Source organism: Poeciliopsis prolifica, unplaced genomic scaffold (genome assembly GCF_027474105.1).
Source record: "Poeciliopsis prolifica strain line A6 unplaced genomic scaffold, Auburn_PproV2 SCAFFOLD006, whole genome shotgun sequence".
NCBI classification, from domain to species: Eukaryota; Metazoa; Chordata; class Actinopteri; order Cyprinodontiformes; family Poeciliidae; genus Poeciliopsis; species Poeciliopsis prolifica.
This window is the reverse complement of record NW_026562381.1, coordinates 15214333-15235323: the sequence shown is the minus strand read 5'-3', so window position 1 is coordinate 15235323 and position 20991 is coordinate 15214333. Positions and strand designations below refer to the sequence as shown.

General features: G+C 39.9%; 1 protein-coding gene across 1 annotated transcript in view; it reads left to right on the top strand.

Annotated features, from left to right (window-relative positions):
* Positions 1-104: 104 nt before the first annotated feature.
* The window catches only part of LOC129360497 (ribosome biogenesis protein SPATA5-like), a 110110-nt gene continuing 89223 nt past the window's right edge, over positions 105-20991 (top strand). The window contains exons 1-9 of the mRNA XM_055030776.1: positions 105-336; positions 1610-1734; positions 2110-2267; positions 3433-3491; positions 3613-4339; positions 4837-4893; positions 5012-5135; positions 7354-7455; positions 7595-7748. Coding sequence (XP_054886751.1) covers positions 171-336; positions 1610-1734; positions 2110-2267; positions 3433-3491; positions 3613-4339; positions 4837-4893; positions 5012-5135; positions 7354-7455; positions 7595-7748 — 1672 coding nt within the window. The 5' untranslated portion in view covers positions 105-170. The remainder of the gene's footprint in view (positions 337-1609; positions 1735-2109; positions 2268-3432; positions 3492-3612; positions 4340-4836; positions 4894-5011; positions 5136-7353; positions 7456-7594; positions 7749-20991) is intronic.

Genomic DNA, 20991 nt, shown 5'->3' with positions numbered 1-20991 from the left:
GGATTCGTGCATTCAGACATGACCACACAAATACAGCAAAAAATTGGCTAATTACTTCAGTGTTCTTACGGTAAAAAGAGGCGGGACTAACCTTTAACCAGGAAGTGGATGTTCCGCTTCATGTTTACACATGTTGCCTGATTCACGTGGAGCATATTTTTACTGTAATCATGTCTTCTAAGAAGATTAAGAGCAAATCAAAAAGAGCGAGTGAGGGAGGTAATTCAGTGCTTCAGAAGGATGAGTCCAGCAGCCTGCAAATATCTGGACTTGATGGAGGAGGATGCAGAAGTCCCGACTGCAACTCTTTCTCTGTTATGGATTTCATTGAAAAAGGTGAACATTTAGACCAAGAGTCTGACCTTTAACAGCTAACGTTAATGCAAACTGATGAGAAAATGGAGTTATTTGTAGAGTTGATCTGATGGTGAAAGATGCTCCTCCAGCTGGACCCTTGGAAGGATGATGAAAGATCTTATTTTATGAGAAATGGCAGAGATAACACTCTATTAATTAGGATTAGAGGACTAATGTCTCAGCCAGATCTAGAGAAACTCATTCATGCGTTTATCTTTAGTCGCATTGATTATTGTAACAGCGTCTTCACAGGTCTGTCCAACAAATCAATCAAACAGCTGCAGCTAATCCAGAATGTTGCTGCTCCTGTTCTCACTAAAACCAGGAAGATAGAGACATAACACTAGTTTTAAAGTCCCTCTACTGGCTCCCTGTAGCTCAAAGAATAGATTTTAAAATACTGTTGTTAGTTTACAAATCACTGAACGGTTTGGCACCACAATACATCAAAGATCTGCTGTTGTTGTATCAACCTTCCAGACCTCTCAGGTCTTCTGGTTCTGGTCTGCTCTGCATCCCCAGAACCAGAACCAAGAGAGGAGAAGCAGCTTTCAGCATCTATGCACCAAAAATTTGGAACACACTTCCAGACAACTGTAAAACAGCAGAAACCTTGACTTCTTTTAAATCGCAATTAAAAACACACCTGTTTAGAATTGTTTTTGAAATGTAATATGTAACAATGTATTGTCTATTATATGTTGCATGACTTTGTGTTCTTGTGTTTATGATGTAAAGCACTTTGAAATGCCTTGCTGAAATGTGCTATACAAATAAAATTTGATTGATTGATTGATACTAACATAACATAACAAGCTTTGACATGATTACTTTAGCTTATAGATGTAATGGCGTTTACAACCATTGTAAAGACTGCAGAGCAAAGTGTTGTCTTGTGTTTGGTAAACCATAAAGTCATTGATAAAGAAACTGGCTGTTCAGAGTGGTGTGTTCAAGCATGTTTAGGGAAAGTTAGGTGGGAGGAAAAAATGTGGTGTAAAAAAAGCGTCCAAGTAACAGAGATTTCTGCTCCCTTAAGAGAACTGTAAAGCAATGTAATTTTTTCTGACAATCTTGACTTTTACTTTAATTTATATTAAAATGTTTTAATATAAATATTTCTAATATATTAGATTCAGTTCTAAGATTTGTTCTGTATGAATCTTTACAAGCTCCTAGTAAAAAAATGATTTTAATTGTATTTAGTAGTTTAATGCAAACACTCAACTTTTTTCCTCTTTTCCCCTTCTAGCTGATGATAAAACTCCTAAAAGCTGCAGACAGACGTTAGCCCAGCTGAGCCTCAGTTCTATGAAGTCGGCCGGCGTTTGTATCGGGAGACCGGTCCTGCTGACGAGTCCATCGGGACAGCAAGAGGTAACCTCTATATTATTAAATGAGTCACAAATAGTTTAGGAAAATATCTGGGGAAAATTGTACTTTATGTTAATGTCCTCTAGCTCAAAGTGTTAAAATTGCAGGTAAAATATTGAAAACCATCCAGTTTTTTTCTACATTTCTTTTTCAGTAAGCTGGTGTCTGTTTAAATGAAGGAAAGGCATTATGTTTCTTTTGACTTCAATAAAGATCTGATTATTTTGGTTTTGTAACTGTTGAGGATAACATGTTGCATCTTATTTGTTACTTTGTTGTAGAAGCTTGAATATTCACTTGGATAAATTTGACTCTCTGGACATTCTGTTCAGCTTTGACACCTTCTCAGCATCATTGATCCTGTTTTCTGTTGTCCAGGTGTGTTTGGGTTGGCCTGTTGCATCGTTTCCAGGTGGAAAAGTTGGCCTTCAGAAATGCGCTCTGAACAATCTGAGGGTCAAGCCAGGGGAGGTGGTGATGCTGCACCCGGTAATGGGTCCTGTGGTCCAGATTGAGGAGTTGGTTCTCTCTAATCGGTAATTTATCACAACAGAAAGCAGAAGGTGCTATTGGTTTTTATTTGTTGGGATTTTTAACTGCGGCATTTAGTGTGTGAGATTTTCTTTTTTTCCCTTTTTTTGAAGGATTGGGAATGTCAGCTCCTCATGTAAAATCTATTGTATTGATGTTAGGTTTGAATAGTTTTAGCACCATTTCATATTTATAAATTGTGATGTGACTTTATTGTGAATAATCATTATATTTGTAAACCAGGATATATTTGGCCGCATTTCTGAAATGAAACTTGATTCCAAAATAAATGAATAAAATATTTAGGATCATACTTTCCGGAAAATTGAAACTTTGACACAAAGGTAGAAAAAGTTTAAAGTCATTTTCAGTTTGATTATTTTGAGTAAATTCTGCCATCTGCTGGAAAAACATATAATGGCAGTTTTAATTTAAATTGGGACTTAATTTTTTTTCTTTTAACTCCATTTAACATTACTCCAATCATATTATTTTTATTGCATCTATTGGCCTGAATGACAAAGATAAATAATGATTTCTAAAATAAAGCTCCTCCCTGAGGTGAGGGACTCCATGTGTTGTTGAAAATACTGTGCACAAATAATGACACAAAGAAGGAAGGAAGTCTAAACTTGGAATCTGTCATCTTTATAAAAAGTCTGTTTTACTCTCAAGGAAGAAAAATAAAACTTGCTTCAATGTGCGAATGCTACGCAACTTTTAGAAAAGTTACAACTCAATCTTTTAGATTAAAATCTACTATAAATAATTTGTTTTTATTTTTAAAGAACCACAATTTTATTTGAATTTCTGAATAAAGATAAACCTAAAATTTAGCAACACAAAGATGGATTTTTTTCTGTTGAATGGAAATTGTGTAAAAAAAAGATTCCAAATGAAAAACAGATCTAAAAACATATCATTACTACTGTTAGTGTCAATCTTTGTGAAAATTCAATTCAGAAGTCAAAGGAAGATCAAAGCTGTTAAATATCTGTGTTTGTTATTATATCTAGATTTAGCTGGTTCTTTTTAATCTTAGTTATTAAGCGCCATTGTGGAAGGTTCAATACTTGCAGCCTGTTCTAAACCATTACTGATTTCCTTCTAATTAATAGAGATACATTATGTTTCAATGTATGACTAATGTGGTTTTAACATTTTATCTAGGTCAAAAGATGACACACTTGATGGAGATGAATTCAAGAACTTCTTAGTGCGGACCTTAGGTGAGTTTGTGTCGACAGTATAATATGTTAGCTGTTTTGCATGTCTGCTGACTCGGTCTCAGTGTGTTGCCTTGTGCAGATTTTTTTCTCTGTTGGGATGACTTTATTTCTCCTCCACCAGCTGGGAGCATCATCTTGCCGGGGAACATTGTCTCTTTGAGTTATTTCGGCCGCACCTGCAGCCTTCGGGTTGAGACCATAAGAGGAGAAGACGGTGCCACCCTGCAGAGAGTCCATCCTCCTCTGGGAGCGGTCCCCGAAACAGAAGAGGCATCTTTGATGAACTCTACATCAGCTGACCTCTCCTTGCAGCTCAGCATGCTCACTGTAGATGACGACATAGGACCAGGCACAGCTGGAGAGCCAGGTCCTGCAGCCAGTACCCCGCTCCGCGCCGCTCCTCTCTCCTCAGTCTCATCGCTTGTCGCTCCTCTCACTCCTTCCTCCACCTCAGAAAACAGCTTCATTAGCTCAGAGCAGCCTCAAAATGCACCAACAGCTCCCCCTGGTGGATTTAGCAGCTGCAACACGTTCTACTATGTCACGTCTTTCACCAAAGTCCAGTTTAACAGTAAAAGAGGGCAGAAAGACCTGAATGAAGAAGCCTCCAAGTCAAAGATTACGTACAGCATGATCGGTGGTCTGAGCAGCCAGCTGGATGCCATCAGAGAAACCATCGAGCTTCCTCTGAAGCGACCCGAGCTGTTTTCAAACTACGGCATTCCTCCTCCTCGAGGCGTTCTCCTGTATGGGCCACCAGGCACGGGGAAAACTATGATTGCCCGAGCCATAGCTAATGAGCTAGGTGCACACATGGTGGTGATCAACGGCCCAGAGGTCATCAGCAAGTATGGACTCATGGCTCAGATTCTCTGCATCGACAGTTGGGGATTTATTCAGAAAAGAGGAATTTCAATTTAAACAGCATGATTTTGATTGCAGTCTACAACTTGACATAAAGTAAGGCTGAATGCAGTAAAAGTAAGAAATTCTGCCACAGGTTAATTCTCTTCCGGAGAGAGTTAACAGTCACTTAAAATCAATTTTGACCATTTCAATGAAAAATAAACTCCTAATTATGCATTGTTATGAAAAAATGTGGGGATCTCTTTGCTTTGCATGAATTTCTATGTTTGCACAATTGCAAGCAACTGGAGGGACTGCCTGTTTTACTGCCATGGTGGTTGCAGGCCTAAGCACACACTTATTGTTTTTAAAAGTCTTTGCAGTTGAGTCTAAAACTGGTTCCAACCTGTTAATAGAACTGTTCAATTAATTATTAAAATTAATATGAATTTATTGGGAATAGTGAGTAGATGTAAATGTTTTATTTGAATTTTTTCAGATTCTACGGTGAAACAGAAGCGAGGTTAAGACAAATATTCACAGAGGCATCTCAGAGGTAAATCCAAGCAGTTCACTGTGAAATATGTTAACATTAAATGGCTCCAAGCAAAAAGAATCATCATTCCTACTGTTCAGACTGTATTCTTGATAAATACCCAACCTTCCTCTGACAGGCAGCCCGCGATTATCTTCATCGACGAGCTGGATGCTTTGTGCCCAAAGCGAGAAGGAGCTCAGAACGAGGTGGAGAAACGAGTCGTCGCTTCTCTCCTGACTCTGATGGATGGCATCGGATCGGTAGGTCATCTCAGATCAGGTGACTCTCAACAGAACTCCAGCTCTCAGGACTTTCAGGTGTAAAAAATGATGAGAGTTTGGTTAAATATAACCTGCATTAAACCTAGTACATGTGGGTTCCTGAATGCTGATTATGAAGGACTTCATATCTCTAAAAGCTTCTCACTGAAAAATGCCCCCTTTCACTCCTAGTTGTTAGTAGTGCCAAGAATGCTGTGCAACTTGGAACAAAACTTCTGATGAACACATTAAAGAAAAAAATTGTTTATTGAGAAATAAAAAATATATTTATATCTGTGAGCTGGTTGCCTTGGAAAAATGAAGATTTTGTTGTCTGGTGAACCTTTTCTTGGTTGTTTTTTCCACCTGCGGAATATCCTGAAAGACTCAGTAATTACCAATTCTCAGCTTTCTGGCAGAGACCACCTGATTTTTATTTAAAATATCTTGATATTTAAAATACATCTGTTTCCACAGAGCTTTGGGAGAGAAATTACTTACAGTGACAAAAGATCCAGAAATTTTACTCAAATTAGAGTAGTTTTTATTCATAGTTACTCAACTAACAGTAAAAAGAGCAGCACAGTAATAGAAATACTATTACCGAAAGTACATTTTTGTGAACAAAATTTCTCAAGTAAATGTTACCTCCCAACTCTAGTTGCTTCTCAACAATTTTTGATTAAATGCCAAATTAAGGTAGAATTTTTGATCGTTTTTCAGTCTGAGGTTGTTCTCTTCCCATGGTCCAGGAGGTGCTGGTTCACTAGATGCAGACTTCCTGCTGCTGTCAGGATTCCTCATCAGGAATGTAGATTGTCATGCAGAAACCATCTCTGCAGGCTGGATGCACTTCAGACGCTGTGGGTTGGATCTCTGGGGTGTTGTTTGTGCTCTAATGAAAGCAAAGATCTTCCCCCTGAAATACACACACACATCCCAGAAATTTTATGAAAGAAATTACAGATGGTCGCCTTCAGCTGGTCCAACATAACTGAATTTAAGTAGAACTGCATGTCCTCGGGAAGAAAATGCCTTCATGAGGATTAATAGTGCCTTGCAAGTCGAGCAGCTCACGCTCTGTGGCCGCCCGTCTGCAGGACTGGGGGATCCAGGGTCACCAGGACCGAATGCCTTCTGGAATGCAGAGAAACAGTTCCTGCTCCTCAGTGTTCTTGTCTGCAATGCATTTTATCTGTTTGACTTCTCCCTTCGGCATAAAAACGTTAGAGAGGACAAACAACGCAACTCATCTTGCAGGCAGACCACCCCAGAAAATGCAGGACAGGATGTAGTCAAGTTTGAATCTCAAGATGGTTAAATATTTTAATAACATGAAACTCTGAAAATCAGTGAGGGAAGTTGGTCAACTATATTCAGACGGTTGAATTATTTAAATACTTTTTGTTTCGATATGAAAATCAGAGAAGTTGTCTCATTTTAACTTCATAGCAAATTGGACAACAAGTTCTCAGACTTAAGTGGACTCGTTTATTAAACTTGGGTAATTTAATTGGAACAAATTTAAATTTCTCTAGTCTGTTGACTCAATGGGGCTACAGTCAAAAACTTTAGATTTGTGCATAAATATGAAGAAGACATAAGAAGATGAATATTTTTCTAACTTTTTTGATAAGTAAAATCCTAAAGGTGTTCTGTTCATTTCTATTTAACCTCTCCGACTCAATACTTACTAGTTTCAGTGAGGTTGAACGAAGAGCCTCTGTGAACATAAATAAAACAGATTCTCGATTTTGGGGGCTGGGAGGTTTAGGTCTGGACTTTTACATGGCCGTTCTGGTTTAGATATGATCTCATCTAAACCATTCCAGCAGGTCATTATTCTGTTGCAAGACGAACCTCCAACTCATTTTCGAGTGTTTTCAGTCTCTTAACAGGTTTTCTTCAATTTCCATATATATATATATATATATATATATCCAGAAATTTTACTATATATATATATATATATATATATATATATATATATATGATTATGTATAAAATTATATATACATAATTTTATGTATATATACATAAAATTATATTTTTTATTTACAACTTTTATGATATAAAATCACATTATAGTTCTTAAATTTAAAAATTTGTTAAAATATGTGATTGTTATGTGACAAGAAAATAACTATAGTTGTAAACACTTTTGAAGGAGCTGTTTAAGATGTGTTTATGTTATATTAAAACACTTTTATGTGTCCAGGAGGGTCACTCAGGCCAGCTGTTGGTCCTGGGGGCCACAAACCGGCCCCAAGCCCTCGACCCTGCCCTGCGCAGGCCAGGACGCTTTGACAAGGAGTTAGAGGTGCGTACAAGCTTTTTACTCATGTCTAAAGTCATGGCTGCTGCTGCTGAAATTCAGCAGTTCAGTTTTTCCAAAATGTCTCTCCCTGGAATCTCCAGTTCCCCGTTCTTACCTGTGATCCATGCCGTGTTCTGGTCAGGTGGGAGTTCCTGGTAGTGCAGAGCGAGCTGACATTCTGCAGAAGCAGCTGGGTCTGGTGCCATGCAGCGCCACCACAGCGGAGCTGACGCAACTGGCAGACGCTGCTCACGGATACGTCGGAGCCGATCTTGCCGCTGTCTGCAAAGAAGCAGGCAAGTAAAACTTGGAGTGCTTCTACTTCCTCACCTGGTCTCATGGACAAGGAATGGATTTTAAGCCGGTTTTCTTGGTGAGAGTGGGTGTCCCCTGTTTGTGGAGTCACAAGCAGAAGCCTAAGTAAACGATGGTTGTTAATCTTGTCCTTTTTAAAGGAAAGGTGGCGTATTGTTAAAAATGGTTAAGCTGTCCCAGAAAGTAGCTCCCTTTATATTTTTATTTTTTAGCTCCTGATTCTGGTATATTAGCAAAACTAAAACACATTTAAAAGGCTACTCAAATTACTTATTTTCCTTGTGTTTTTTTCTTTCTTACCTTCTCTCTTCTGAAATTTCTTTTTTACCTTCCACCCTCTCTCTCTTTCGTTTTGTTTCTTTCCTTTCTTATTTGTTGTAGTCTTTGTATCTAAAAAAGATACAGAGACAAAATGTGAACTTTTGTATTCATGCAATAAAAAATAAACTCTGTTCCTTTAAAAATCTAAAATATTAGTTTCTGATCATCATATCAGGAACTTTGTTCAACAGAATAACAAAAAAGAAAGAAAAAAGAAGAAAAGTAGTAAAGCCAATTTGGAGCCCTGTGGAACCCCAAAATCAATTGAGGCCACAAAAGAAAGACAGCCTCCTGAAATTTGATAAATAAGTCTAAAATAATAAAATAAATAATAGTTTTGATCTCTGCCCCTAGTTTAACTGAGCAGGGTCAAAATGATTCTTGTTTTCACAAACAGATGTGTGAGAGTCAGATAACTGACGCTTGCTATTAAATGTCTCTTCGTTTATGTTCCTCATCTAACTCGCAGATTTGCTGCCTTGTTGTTTACAACTGGTTTTCCTCAATGGTTCAGCCAACTAGCCAACAAATTAGTACGGAAAAAACAGTCAGTTTATGAGTTTTCACTTCATCTTCTCTTGTTGTCCTGATCTCACTCCTTGAAGAAATTTGAAGGAACTCCAATTAGTTTTGAATTATTTATTTCCTATTTGGTTTTTAATGGTTTGATGAGATGTTTTCTTGGCATTCGTTTTCCCCCGAAGCCTTTTTGAGCACCCGGGTTAGCCAACATTTGATTGTTTTTTTATTTTGTATAGAGGAAGTTGGGACTTTATGTGGTGTTGTGCTCCCAGTTAGAGGAACCACTGAAACCACTAGTTATTGTGAAATTCCTGTGCCCCCTCACCCCTACTGCCACAGAGTACCCCACCTCACATCCCCAGGACGAATGTAGTGGCCTGGGCTCGATTGTGTGACTGCATGCTTATTTGTTTTTCTGTGGATGTGTCTGTGTGTGACCCCATATTGGCTCTTGGGTGGTCCCACCGCCTTCGGTCGTGGCATATTGCCTTTCCAGCCGGGGAGGGAGCTGGGTCTGCTGCTCGGAAGCACTCTGGCTGAGAGTGTGATTTACTATCCGCAGAGGGCCAGACGTGACTGGCAGTGTTTTCTGCAGAAACCTCTTCACCTCCCAGGGGAAACAACAAACTCCCCCAACCCAATCCGCTCGCTTCCTCCCAATGCATCCAAAACCAAATCACTTAGAGAAACACAGAGCCCTTCAGGAATCATGTGAAAGTCAGAAAGTGCTTTCTGTTTTCTGTCAGCTCATAGAAATAAATGTCCAGTTGGATAACATTTGAAACAAATTTATTTTGCAGATGAAACTGAATCAAGATGGTCAAGCGTTTGTAAAGAGGTACAGATGTCACGATGACCTGATGTTTAAGGCAGTAGTACTTTAGGGCACCATTCATGGTTCCATCTGTACCATGCTGAAAAGTGCCAATAATGGAAACTTAATGAACTCCATTATATGCTGATAAGTCTGTGTGATAAATCTATGAAGACTGAATGTGAAACAATTAATCGGGTTAATCGTGAATAATTGATGATTTCAATAATTTTTAACTAATGAAGCAGTTGACTAATCATTAACTGGTGTATTCAGACTCAAAAAAGGCCATTTACTAATAGAACACTGAGGTCAAAGCCAAAGCTGTACAAAAAGAAATACAAGCACTGTCCCTTAAGACATATGCTTTACTATTTGCAGTTGTTATATGTTGTACTAGTTAAGATGCAAACATAACAAGTCTCACACACATAAAATGACTGGGATAATTCAGAAAAAAATATTTTGGGGTTTGTAGACAAATCATATAAATAATGTACTATTTGCTGCTCTGTTTTGTCACTTAACTCAGTCCTGCAGCTGGTTGTGTAGTCTGTTTACTCACATCACTAGCCTGCAGTCAGCTGCTTAACAGTCATTTTATCATACTGGTTTCCTTCATAAATGTGTTGGCTGGTTGCTAAGTAAGCACACCAGGCTGTCTTGGTGTTTTGCAACTGAAAATGTTTCAAATCACCCGAGTTTATCTTCTTGTAAGGAATGGGAAAATGTAGTAGCTTTTTCACTTCCATTTGACAGTTTAGGGCAACTAATAGGGGAGGGGCAGTGCTGCACCATACACACACATGGTCACATAGTTCCTAGGGGTTCGTCTTTGCGCATGCATTGGATATTTAGGATTGTCCTGTTAAAACCATCATATGTGAAGATTAAAAGTAAATTCACCAAGTTTCCATCGTAAGCATGTATTCCTTGTGTCTGAATCAACTTGCACAGGTGGTGCCAGTTCATGCTTTCCCTGGCAAAAACAAAAGTCAGAGTCTGAAAAACAAGCAGTTGTTTCCTTCTGCTTCTCAGGTAACAATGAGCTGTGGGGGGGGAAGCATTTGGTGCGACACAGCACTTCCTGAAAAATAAGAACGCGGGGACATATCACAGTGACTCCGACATGCACGGGTCACGCAGAAGATCCTTACATCGCACAGCTGCAGAGAGGCACCCTGCCATACACACACCCGTTGCTCTATATTTAATGCATACGAGACGCACATTTGAGTTTAGGTTTCACATCCTGCTTTTGAGACAATACCAGCCTGCTTTTAGATCAGAGAGTAAGAACCTTCAGTTCAGGTGCTCCAATCTGAGGAAAGTCAAGGGGAAGGATGGCAAGGCCAAGTAATTGTATGTTTTTTCTCTGTGTTCGTGTCTTTTTTGTGTGTGTGTGTGTGCACAAGAGTGGATGGAAATCTTGATGTCATCAGGGAAGTTTTTGTTTGTCCACTCAGCCCCAGGAACAACGTCTTGACGACAGATGTGTTATATAACCAATCCTGAACTGTCGCGGATCTCAGATTGACGAGCCTGGAACGTAACGTGAGACAACAGGCAATTCTGTTTCACCAAAGTCACCTAAAATCCCTTTGAAGCCTCTGCTGGAGGAGCAATTTGTTTGGAAAAGCAGTGCTTTTACTTTTCTGCATTAACTGAGAGAATTCAGGTTGGATTCCTTCATCCCTGAATAATGGAAATATTTTTTAAACCAGAAGAAAAAAAAATACAGCAAAAGAGGGAACCACCTCAGGATTATGAAGCCAAGTTTAAGTGTGTAGTGGCATGAAAAGCTATAATAAGTGCACAGAGATATAACTAGGACAGAAGTTACAACTGTAACTTTTCTAGTATTTAATCTTCTAAACACCACATAATTCAGAAGGTTTCTCTCTGGGAATATGACTAGGAAAATTATCTGCCATTGAGATCCATATTGGAAAGGGTTTATGATTTTTTTTCATATTCCTGTTAGTGTTTGTTTTATACACAAATACATGCACAGTTTGTGTATTTTCCAAGATTTTCCTTCTTATTTGATTACCTAGTATTTAGTACAGTATTTCTTTCTGGTGTTGTAAATTTGCCTTCATTTCTTATTTCTTTTCTTTTATCAGAACTAGATTGGCAATGAGTGAAGATGTGCTAACGTCTAAAGAACTTGGAAAAACCTTCAGAACGACGAAGAACTAATAATCAAAAATTCAATATCTTGCAGAATTGCTTCCCACTTCAGTTCTCCTATTTGCTCTAAACGAGGACCTCCAGTGGCCAGATCCAGTATTACAACACTCCGTCTCCTTTTTTATTTTTTTTTTATTTTATTTTTTTATTCATAGTTTCATGATTCAGAAACAAACTAATATTACCATGGACTTGGTTTACAGTCCTAATCGATTCAGGTAAATATGTCTGGATTCAAATTTAAATTTATCAGATCCTATCAATTGGTAATGTTGAACAAAACACATTCCTTTCATAATGTTCTCTCTGGATCTGTGTCTGAAGGAGGAAGGTGGTTTTCATCATAGTTTCATGCAGGCTGACATATATTTATGTACACATTCAGACGTTGTTCTGCACTGTGTTAGTCACAGCACAAAAATCCAATGAGAGCACAGCAGTAACTATTTATAAAAGTATCTCTGGCTGCGTGCATGTTCTATCTGATGTAGCACATTGACATTTCTTGTGGCTGATGTCTGACGTGTGTCATTACGCACTCTCTTATGGATCAGGCTGACAGAGATGGAGCTATTTTTAAAATCCTTTATTTTATTTCTCATTGTTTGAAAATTTTAACTCAATTGTTTCATGAGGAATGAACATATAGAAAACATGCATTTTGAGTTGGTTCTTGAAAATTTTGTTCATATATATATATATATATATATATATATATATATATATATATATATATATATAATATATAAAAAAAAAAATTCCCTTCTCACCCACCGCGGGTGGTTCTTATCCTCTGAGCTCGGGTCCTCTACCAGAGGCCTGGGAGCTTGAGGGTTCTGCGCAGTATCTTGGCTGTGCCAAGGACTGCACATTTCTGGACTGAGATGTCTGATGTTGTTCCTGGGATCTGTTGTAGCCACTGCTCCAGTTTGGGGGTTACTGCCCCGAGGGCCCCGATGACCACAGGTACCACTGTGGTCTTCACCTTCCAGGCCCTCTCCAGTTCTTCCCTGAGGCCCTGGTATTTCTCTAGTTTCTCGTGCTCCTTTTTCCTGATGTTGCAATCACTTGGTATTGCTACATCTACCACAACGGCTTTCCTCTGATGTTTATCCACTACGACAATGTCTGGTTGGTTCGCCATTACCATTTTGTCTGTCTGGATCTGGAAGTCCCACAGGATCTTAGCTCTGGTGTTCTCCACCACCTTTGGGGGTGTTTCCCACTTTGATCTCGGGGTTTCCAGTCCATATTCTGCACAGATGTTTTCTGTACACTATGCCTGCCACTTGGTTATGTCGCTCCATGTACGCTTTCCCTGCCAGTATCTTGCACCCTGCTGTGATGTGCTGGACTGTCTCAGGGGCCTCCTTGCACAACCTACACCTTGGGTCTTGTCTGGTGTGGTAGATCTGGGCCTCTATTGCTCTGGTGTTTAGGGCCTGTTCCTGGGCTGCCAGGATGAGGGCCTCTGTGCTGTCCTTGAGTCCAGCTTTTTCCAGCCATTGGTAGGATTTACTGATATCAGCCACTTGGGTTATTTGCTGGTGGTACATCCCATGTAGGGGTTTGTCCTCCCATGATGGTATCTCTGGCACCTCAACCTCCGTTCCCTGTTGTCTGAGACATTCACTGAGCACATTGTCTGTTGAGGCTTTGTCCCTGATGTATTTATGGATCTTAGTTGTTTCGTCCTGGACAGTGGTTCTCACACTCACTAGTCCTCTGCCTCCTTCCTTGCGGCTCGTGTACAGTCTCAGGGTGCTGGATTTGGGATGGAACCCTCCATGCATTGTTAGTAGCTTTCTGGTCTTAATATCTGTGGCTTTTATCTCCTCCTTTGGCCAGCTAATTATTCCAGCAGGGTATCTGATTACTGGCAAGGCATAGCTGTTTATCGCACGGATTTTGTTCTTGCCATTGAGCTGGCTTCTCAGGACTTGCCTTATTCGTTGGAGGTATTTAGCTGTGGCTCCTTTCCTTGTGGCCTCATCGAGGTTACCATTTGCTTGTGGTATACCTAGGTACTTGTAACTGTCCTCTATGTCTGCTATTGTTCCTTGTGGGAGTGAGACTCCTTCTGTGCGGATCACCTTCCCCTCTTTTGTGATCAGCCGACCACACTTCTCTAGTCCGAATGACATCCCAATGTCAGTGCTGTAGATCCTGGTGGTGTGGATCAGTGAGTCGATGTCTCGCTCACACTTGGCGTACAGCTTGATGTCATCCATGTAGAGTAGGTGACTGATATTGGCCCCATTTTTGAGTCTGTATCCGTAGCCAGTCTTGTTGATAACTTGGCTGAGGGGGTTCAGGCCTATGCAGAACAGTAGCGGGGACAGAGCATCTCCTTGGTATATGCCACATTTGATGGACACTTGTGCAAGTGGTTTGCAGTTGGCTTCAAGGGTGGTTTTCCACAGCTTCATCGAGTTTGCAATGAAGGCTCTCAGAGTCCTGTTGATGTTATACATCTCTAAGCATTCAATGATCCAAGTATGCGGCATTGAGTCATAGGCTTTCTTGTAATCAATCCAAGCCATGCACAGGTTGTGTCGGGTTTTGCAGTCTCGGGCAACTGTGCGGTCTACGAGGAGTTGGTGTTTGGCTCCTCTGCTATTTACACCGATACCCTTCTGTGCCGTGCTCATGTGTTTATCCATGTGTTTGCTTATCTGGCCGCTATGATGCCTGACATGAGCTTCCAGGTTGTGGAGAGGCAGGTTATTGGTCGGTAGTTGGGTGGGATTGGACCCTTTGATGGATCCTTCTGGATTAGGATTGTCCGCCCTTCAGTTAACCATTCAGGGTGAGTCCCACTTTGTAGCAGCTGGTTCATTTGGGCTGCCATTCGCTCATGGAGAGCAGTGAGTTTCTTTAGCCAGTAGGCATGGATCATGTCAGGCCCTGGTGCTGTCCAGTTTTTCATACCTGAGACTCTTTCTTGGACATCTGTCACAGTGATGGTTACCGGGGCTTGCTCAGGGAGGTTGCTGTGGTCCTCTCGTAGAGAGATCAGCCACTGTACATTGCTGTTGTGGGACGCCTCCCTTTCCCATATGCCTTTCCAGTATTGTTCAGTCTCCAGCGTTGGTGGGTCTGCTCTGTTGTTTATTACCCTGCCATTGAGAGTACACCTTAGCTGGTTGAGTGGAGACAGCCGGTTAATCCTTCTGGATTCATTCTCCCTTGTGTATCTCTTTAGGCGGCTGGACAAGGCTTGGAGCCTCTGTTTGGCAGTCTCGAGTGCTTCAGGTATGGGCATCTGCCTGTACTTTCTGGGTACTGGTCTTTTCATTGCACCCTTGTGGAGCTCTGACAGTTGGCTCACTTCCCTCCTTGTTACCTTGATTTTAGCCTCTAACCGTCTTTTCCATGGTGGGTATTGGGTCTCATGGTTGCTCTTATAGCCAAGTATCTCAAGGATCACTGATGCTGAGTTGTAGATCAGCTCATTGGTTTCTGTTATGGTGTTGGTAGGGATCGTTCTCAATGCTGCATTCACATTCTCAATGAGACTTTCAGATGGTACTTCACTCAGCCGTTGTAATTGGCGCCGGGAGGCCTGGTTGTCATTTGGGTCATGATTCTCTCTCTCAGGTCAGCAGCTGTCTCGTTCAGCTCTGTTTCGCTCATTGGGGCCGTGTATCCCCTCACTGGGTGGGGACTTGTAGTTAAGTCCCCACAGTCCTGACATCCGGGTTCCTCCCTTTTGCCGTAGCATTTGTGTTGTATCTCGTCAATCTCAAGTTGTGATAGCAGTTGCCGTTTGCGGATGTTGGAACACTGAGCTACTAGTCGTTTAGCGCTTAGTGTTGACTGGGGATGTCGAAGTAACCATTCCTTCCCCAGTCTTTGCATGTAACCTCTCTCACTAGGGTTACTTGAGTAGTAGCATTCCAACAGATCCACATTTTCATCTCTCGCCCATTTACGTCTTGTTCCAGTAGCCCATTTGTCATCAAGGTGCTCTGGTTCCCCAACACCTGACGCAGACCTTGTTTGGCCGGGCGACGTCTGAGCCGGCATGTTATGCAACTTAGTATCTCTCATGGTATGAGGTAGGCAGTAGCTTGAAGGGTCTTGCCTAAGGACCCAGACTGGATTCGAACCCTGCCCTCTCGGGTGATATACTGATGCCTTATGTATTGAGCTATCCAGTCAGCTATATATATATATATATATATATATATATATATATATATATATATATATATATATATAATATATATATTGTTCATTCATATTGTATATTAGAGAAACATATATAAAGGATTTCTCAAAGATGCATGAAAGAAACAAAGCAACACTCTTTGATGAGGGGATAACTTTATAACATGATGTAAAGCTCAAAAAAGTTGATTTTACATAATACTTCCCTTCAAATGCTTTCACAAATAACTACAAATTGACAATTTTGAGGGAAAGTTCTAGGAAAATAAAGCCTTATCCTGACAGTTTATTTCTAAACTGCATCTTCTTTAAATAAAAAATGAAGTTGAGCATGAAGATTTAGAAAACAATAGCCAAAACTTTGTATCATATTGACACATTTCACAAACCTCTGACCCAGATACTAAATCAGAAATGAGCACAGAAACAGATTTCTTCCCCACTCTTACTTCCTGATCATTTCTCTAACAGTTATCCCAACCCACCAGAACCTTACACTGAGCAGCATTTGGTAACGGATTCCTTCAGGTGTTCTTGGAAGCTCTCATGTGGTCTCACAGATTCTGGAGTCTCTCTGGCGTCTCTGTGGAACACAACTGATATTGCTGCTTGTGGGTGACTCATTTCCACAGTCTAAACAGTGCAAATTTTCTGTAGCATGTATGTTGGGGTGCGTTTAGGTTTGACCACATCCGGGCGCAGTGTTTACAAGCCTCTCTAAACAGGGGAAGCCCGTTGCACCTAAACAGGGCCAGTAAAATGTATTCTATGAAAGGATAAACTCAGAGTTTTGAGTTGTGCCCACAGAAAGCCCTTTGACTAAATAATGCCTGTGATTTAGATGGTGATTGTGCAGAAAAGAAATGACTAAAAATCTTACTAAAGCCTCCTTAAAACCAAACTTTGAGGGGTTCAGAGTTTTTACCTAAAACCATTAATCATCCAGGCCAGCAGGCGCAGGAAACGAGGAGTAGAGATTACTCCTCTGTGTCGAAACGAGGGAGAAAAACGGCAGCTGAAATGAGCGCAGTTTTGTGTGTTTGACATAAATTCTCCAGTGGAAGACTAAATGAGCCAAACAGTGCTAAATGCTTGCTGATGTTTACAGCAGCAGCCTTGCCTTATAAAGGACTTTTTCCATCTCGTTTGTCCTTTTAAAGACTCTGCAGGAATTTCAGGACAGGCCACATAAATATCAGTCGGATCAGCATGTGAAGTTTATTTGAGGCGTCTGTTTATAAAACCCGGAAATGTGCTGCTTGTACTTCTTAACCCCTGCACTTACCTTCTACCAAGGCACATCTGTGTGTGTGTGTGTGTGTGTGTGTTTCTGAGGTTATCGGTTTGTAATGCTCATTTTATACTCGTGTTTTTGCGTGTATTTGTTTGTGTGAGTGAATTTGAAGAGCACGTATTATTGCTGTGCTTCAGTCCCGAAAACAGATGTTGGGTATTTTAAATACAGGTGCAGAGAACGCTCCGGAAACTGAGTAATGAAAATGTTCCTGCGGTTTTGTAATAGTGTCATGTCCAAAGTATTTCCATAATTCATTAGAGGGAAGAGTCACTCAGGAACTACAGCTCTGGCCCGAGAGTCTCTCGTTGAAATGTGTGTTCTGCCTTAAGCGCAGAAATATTATTTACTTTTCCAGTGAAACCTAAAACTGCTTTAAATCTTCCTGCCTCTGCTAATAAATGTAGTTTAGATAATGATGGTGAAATGACCTGAGAAGGGAGTTGTAGCCTGGACAGAAGGCACAAACTCACTCTTTGGTATTCGTATCACTGATGCTTTTCACATTTTACAACCACAGATTTTATATTTCAAGGAGTTTATTTATATGTTAGTTGTCACTAGGGCTGGACGACACTACTGAAAAACATATCACAGTATATGTGTTTCAGTCGATATCAATAGATATTGATTTGTTTTTTTTAATTCAAATGTCGGAAGTATTACCAAACTGGTGATATCATATTTTTATGCAATTAAAAGGCACAGTGGCAAAACCAAAGGTAACCAAAGAGTGAGTGAGTTGCTTGGTATCAACTTTATGGAATTCATTGAAATTATTGAAAATTTTATCAGATAATCTATTGATATTGATCAATTGTCTATCACGATGCATATTGTTGATTTATTGTCCAACCCTTTGACAGAACAACACACTGTATCATTTATTGTGCGTAAAGAAAGTATTTGCCCCTTTAGATGTTTCACCCTTTTATTGTTTTTACAAATTTAATCATGATCAACAAAACTTTGACAAAATAAAATGTAAAAAAGTCTTTAATGTGAAAGTAAAAAGTTATTTTATGAAATGATAATTAAGCATAACTGCTAAAACGAGTGATTGTGTAAATATTCACCCACTTTAAAGTGATCTGTGCTTCCAAACGTTGCAGAGCAGTGGGAGATTCTTACTGGTTTTGTTTAGCAGAGTAAGATTCTCAAACCAGCCAGAGACTTCTCACCAGAGTCACTGGTAAGAATGTCATGTTTTTATTAAAGGATTTTTTCATTCATATTTAACCACTGATGAAGGTGTTGATATGGTTAACATAACATGAAAAGGTTTATAAACAAAAAATCTCTCATCCTCGGGATCCAAGTCTGAGGAGGTACCATGTCGACAATTCATTAATAGTCCCAGCACCACCTAGTGGTTGCAGGAAGCAGGAAGTCTTGTTGATGAGATCATTCAGTCCAAATAAAATTTACAGGATTTGGTTTGCGTACAGGAGGATGTGACCCCCCCCAACCCTACTCCCAGAGGAGAGGATGTAGATTTTTGGGGGAAGATCTGTTTTTGATGCGCATAATTAAGAACATTTCTGTTACATAAAAACACAAATAATAATCTGTTTTCCCTTAGGCAAGCAAACTCTATGAACTCTTCCTACTCATTCTTATAATTTGAGCCTTTGCTGATGTTTTGCAAATGTGCATTCTTGTTCATCTAGGAGGCTCCTTTTCCTTTCATTTCCCACTTGATTACTGCTGAATTTGAAGGATTCCGGAAAGTAAGAGCGCAAGAAAAAGTAAATGGGAACATGAGTCCACATAAGGTTCAGATTAAACTGTGTTGTGTTGCCTCTCTTTGTTTTTTCCTCCTCCCTTCCCATCGGATGTTTTTATAACAAAACCAAATGTGTGCATGGAGTCAGCCAAGACCAGTACGGAGGCAGTGAATCCCTAAAGCAAAATATTAAAAGTTACATCGTTGAATCAGGTTTCCGCCATCCTCCAGGCTTTCAGGCTTGAACCATGTTTATCTTTACGATGGGTCATTTCCCAGTGTTTTCTGTAGAGATTATCTTTGTAAGAGAGTTGCTCAACATTTGTCAGATGTGGTTTTATGTTATGGGGCAGCAATGACATTACCGCTTAAATCAGCGGTCTGGAATATTAGATGATAAAAACAAAGATATCTGTGGTCAGTTGTAAGACTCAGAATTTATAGACAACAAACTTAACATGCACATCCATCTGTTTTTTTTTATTCCTTTGCTTATTGAAGGCTTGGTAAGCCAAAGTTCCTAAGGTGCTTCCAAACCAGACGGGATTTATAGTCCCTCAAGCTAATCCTACAGGGTCTCCTTACTGAAAACCTCCAAAAAGAGTCACTCAGAAAGCAGGCTATCACCTCAATTATCCTCAGTTTTTCTTAGTAGAGGAAGGTCCTCATCTGATCTTTGAGATTCAAACCAGCCACACCATGGACAAAACTCAAGTTTTAAAAAGTCTCTTTAAGTTAATTCAAGGTGACATGAAAAAAAGTCTTAAAATGTGCTTTCTTCTATATTTTACTCTGCCTCGCTTCACCCATGCTGCTCAGACCAGATATCTCTCTTTTCCAACATTTACAGTTTCTGAATGGAGCTAAAATATTTAAGAACACAAAACATATGCAGCTCAATAAGTGCTAAGGAACTGTAAGCAGAGATATGACGTAGAATAGGGACACGGTATGCTTACAGAAAGCAAACCTGCTGTAATAATTGTGCTCCTCTGTCTTTTCTTCCTCTCCCTCTCGCTTAGTCAGACAGGCTCTGGAAAACATAACAGGATGCAGTCTTGTCTGATCATAAATCCCCTCTCCTCTGCTGCCTGGCCCCTGGTCCTGGACCACGTCCGTTCCCCACCAGCCCTCAACCCTCTGCCTCCCGCAAAGACCCCCACCCGACCTCTCTCCCTTTGCACATTTGCGTGAGCTCTAGGTTCTGACAAATTGTCACCCTGCTTATTGGAGTATATAACACACACCTTGCAGATAGCTGCTGTGTGCAATGTTGTGACACATGTCAGAAAAAAACCTTCTCAATAAAATCATTGTGGGCAAACTAATAATCTCTACTCAAGTCCAGCTTGAAGGAAAAGCAGGAATGGTATTTAATCAATCCTCATTTCCTATCTGACATGAATAACAACTGTGGCTGGTGAAACAAAATGCTTCCTCACAAAAAGATTTTCTTCTTCAAACAAACAAACAAAAAAAGAAAATCAGGGCATTTTTTTTACGAACAAATTGAAATCTTTTCTTGAAGAACAATATTGGTCTTTTAGTGAACATGCTTTTTGTTTTCTATTTATTGTAAATAGGATCACAACTATTTCACTCACCTTACCTGGTTGTTTAAACTTTTATCAATATAGCAAACATTTTGACAGAAAAAGTGACCCAATTCTTTAATTTTCTTTCTAAGGCAAGAAATTCAAAATCAGTCAACCCCCCTAAAATTTTGGAAACCATACAATCACACTTGTATCACCGTTTTAGATTTCAATTCTTGTATGATTTGCAAATCCCTTTCCAACAAAAATAAGTCAACTTATATTTGTCTCACTTCATTTTAATCTATTGTTGACCTGGTTAAATTTCCGTGGCTTATGAGGACTTTCAACTTTTGAAGGTTCTGGCCTATGTTTAAAAAACTTTTGGACACCCTTGGTTTGATGATCAGCCAAAAATTTTAAGAGGCACACAATAGTTGTGGTCTGCTTTTTAGGAAACATTTCTCTCCTTTAGTTTCTTTAAGCAATAACAACATTTAGGACTGGTCAGTAGTGACTGGCCAAAACGAGTGAAGAAGCGCTGACCAACTCTGCTCCAAACACATGGATAAAACTAGTGACACTGTGGCCTTCTCTTGCATTTCAATAACTTTCAGGCATAGGAACAGTATGACGGAGAATTTTG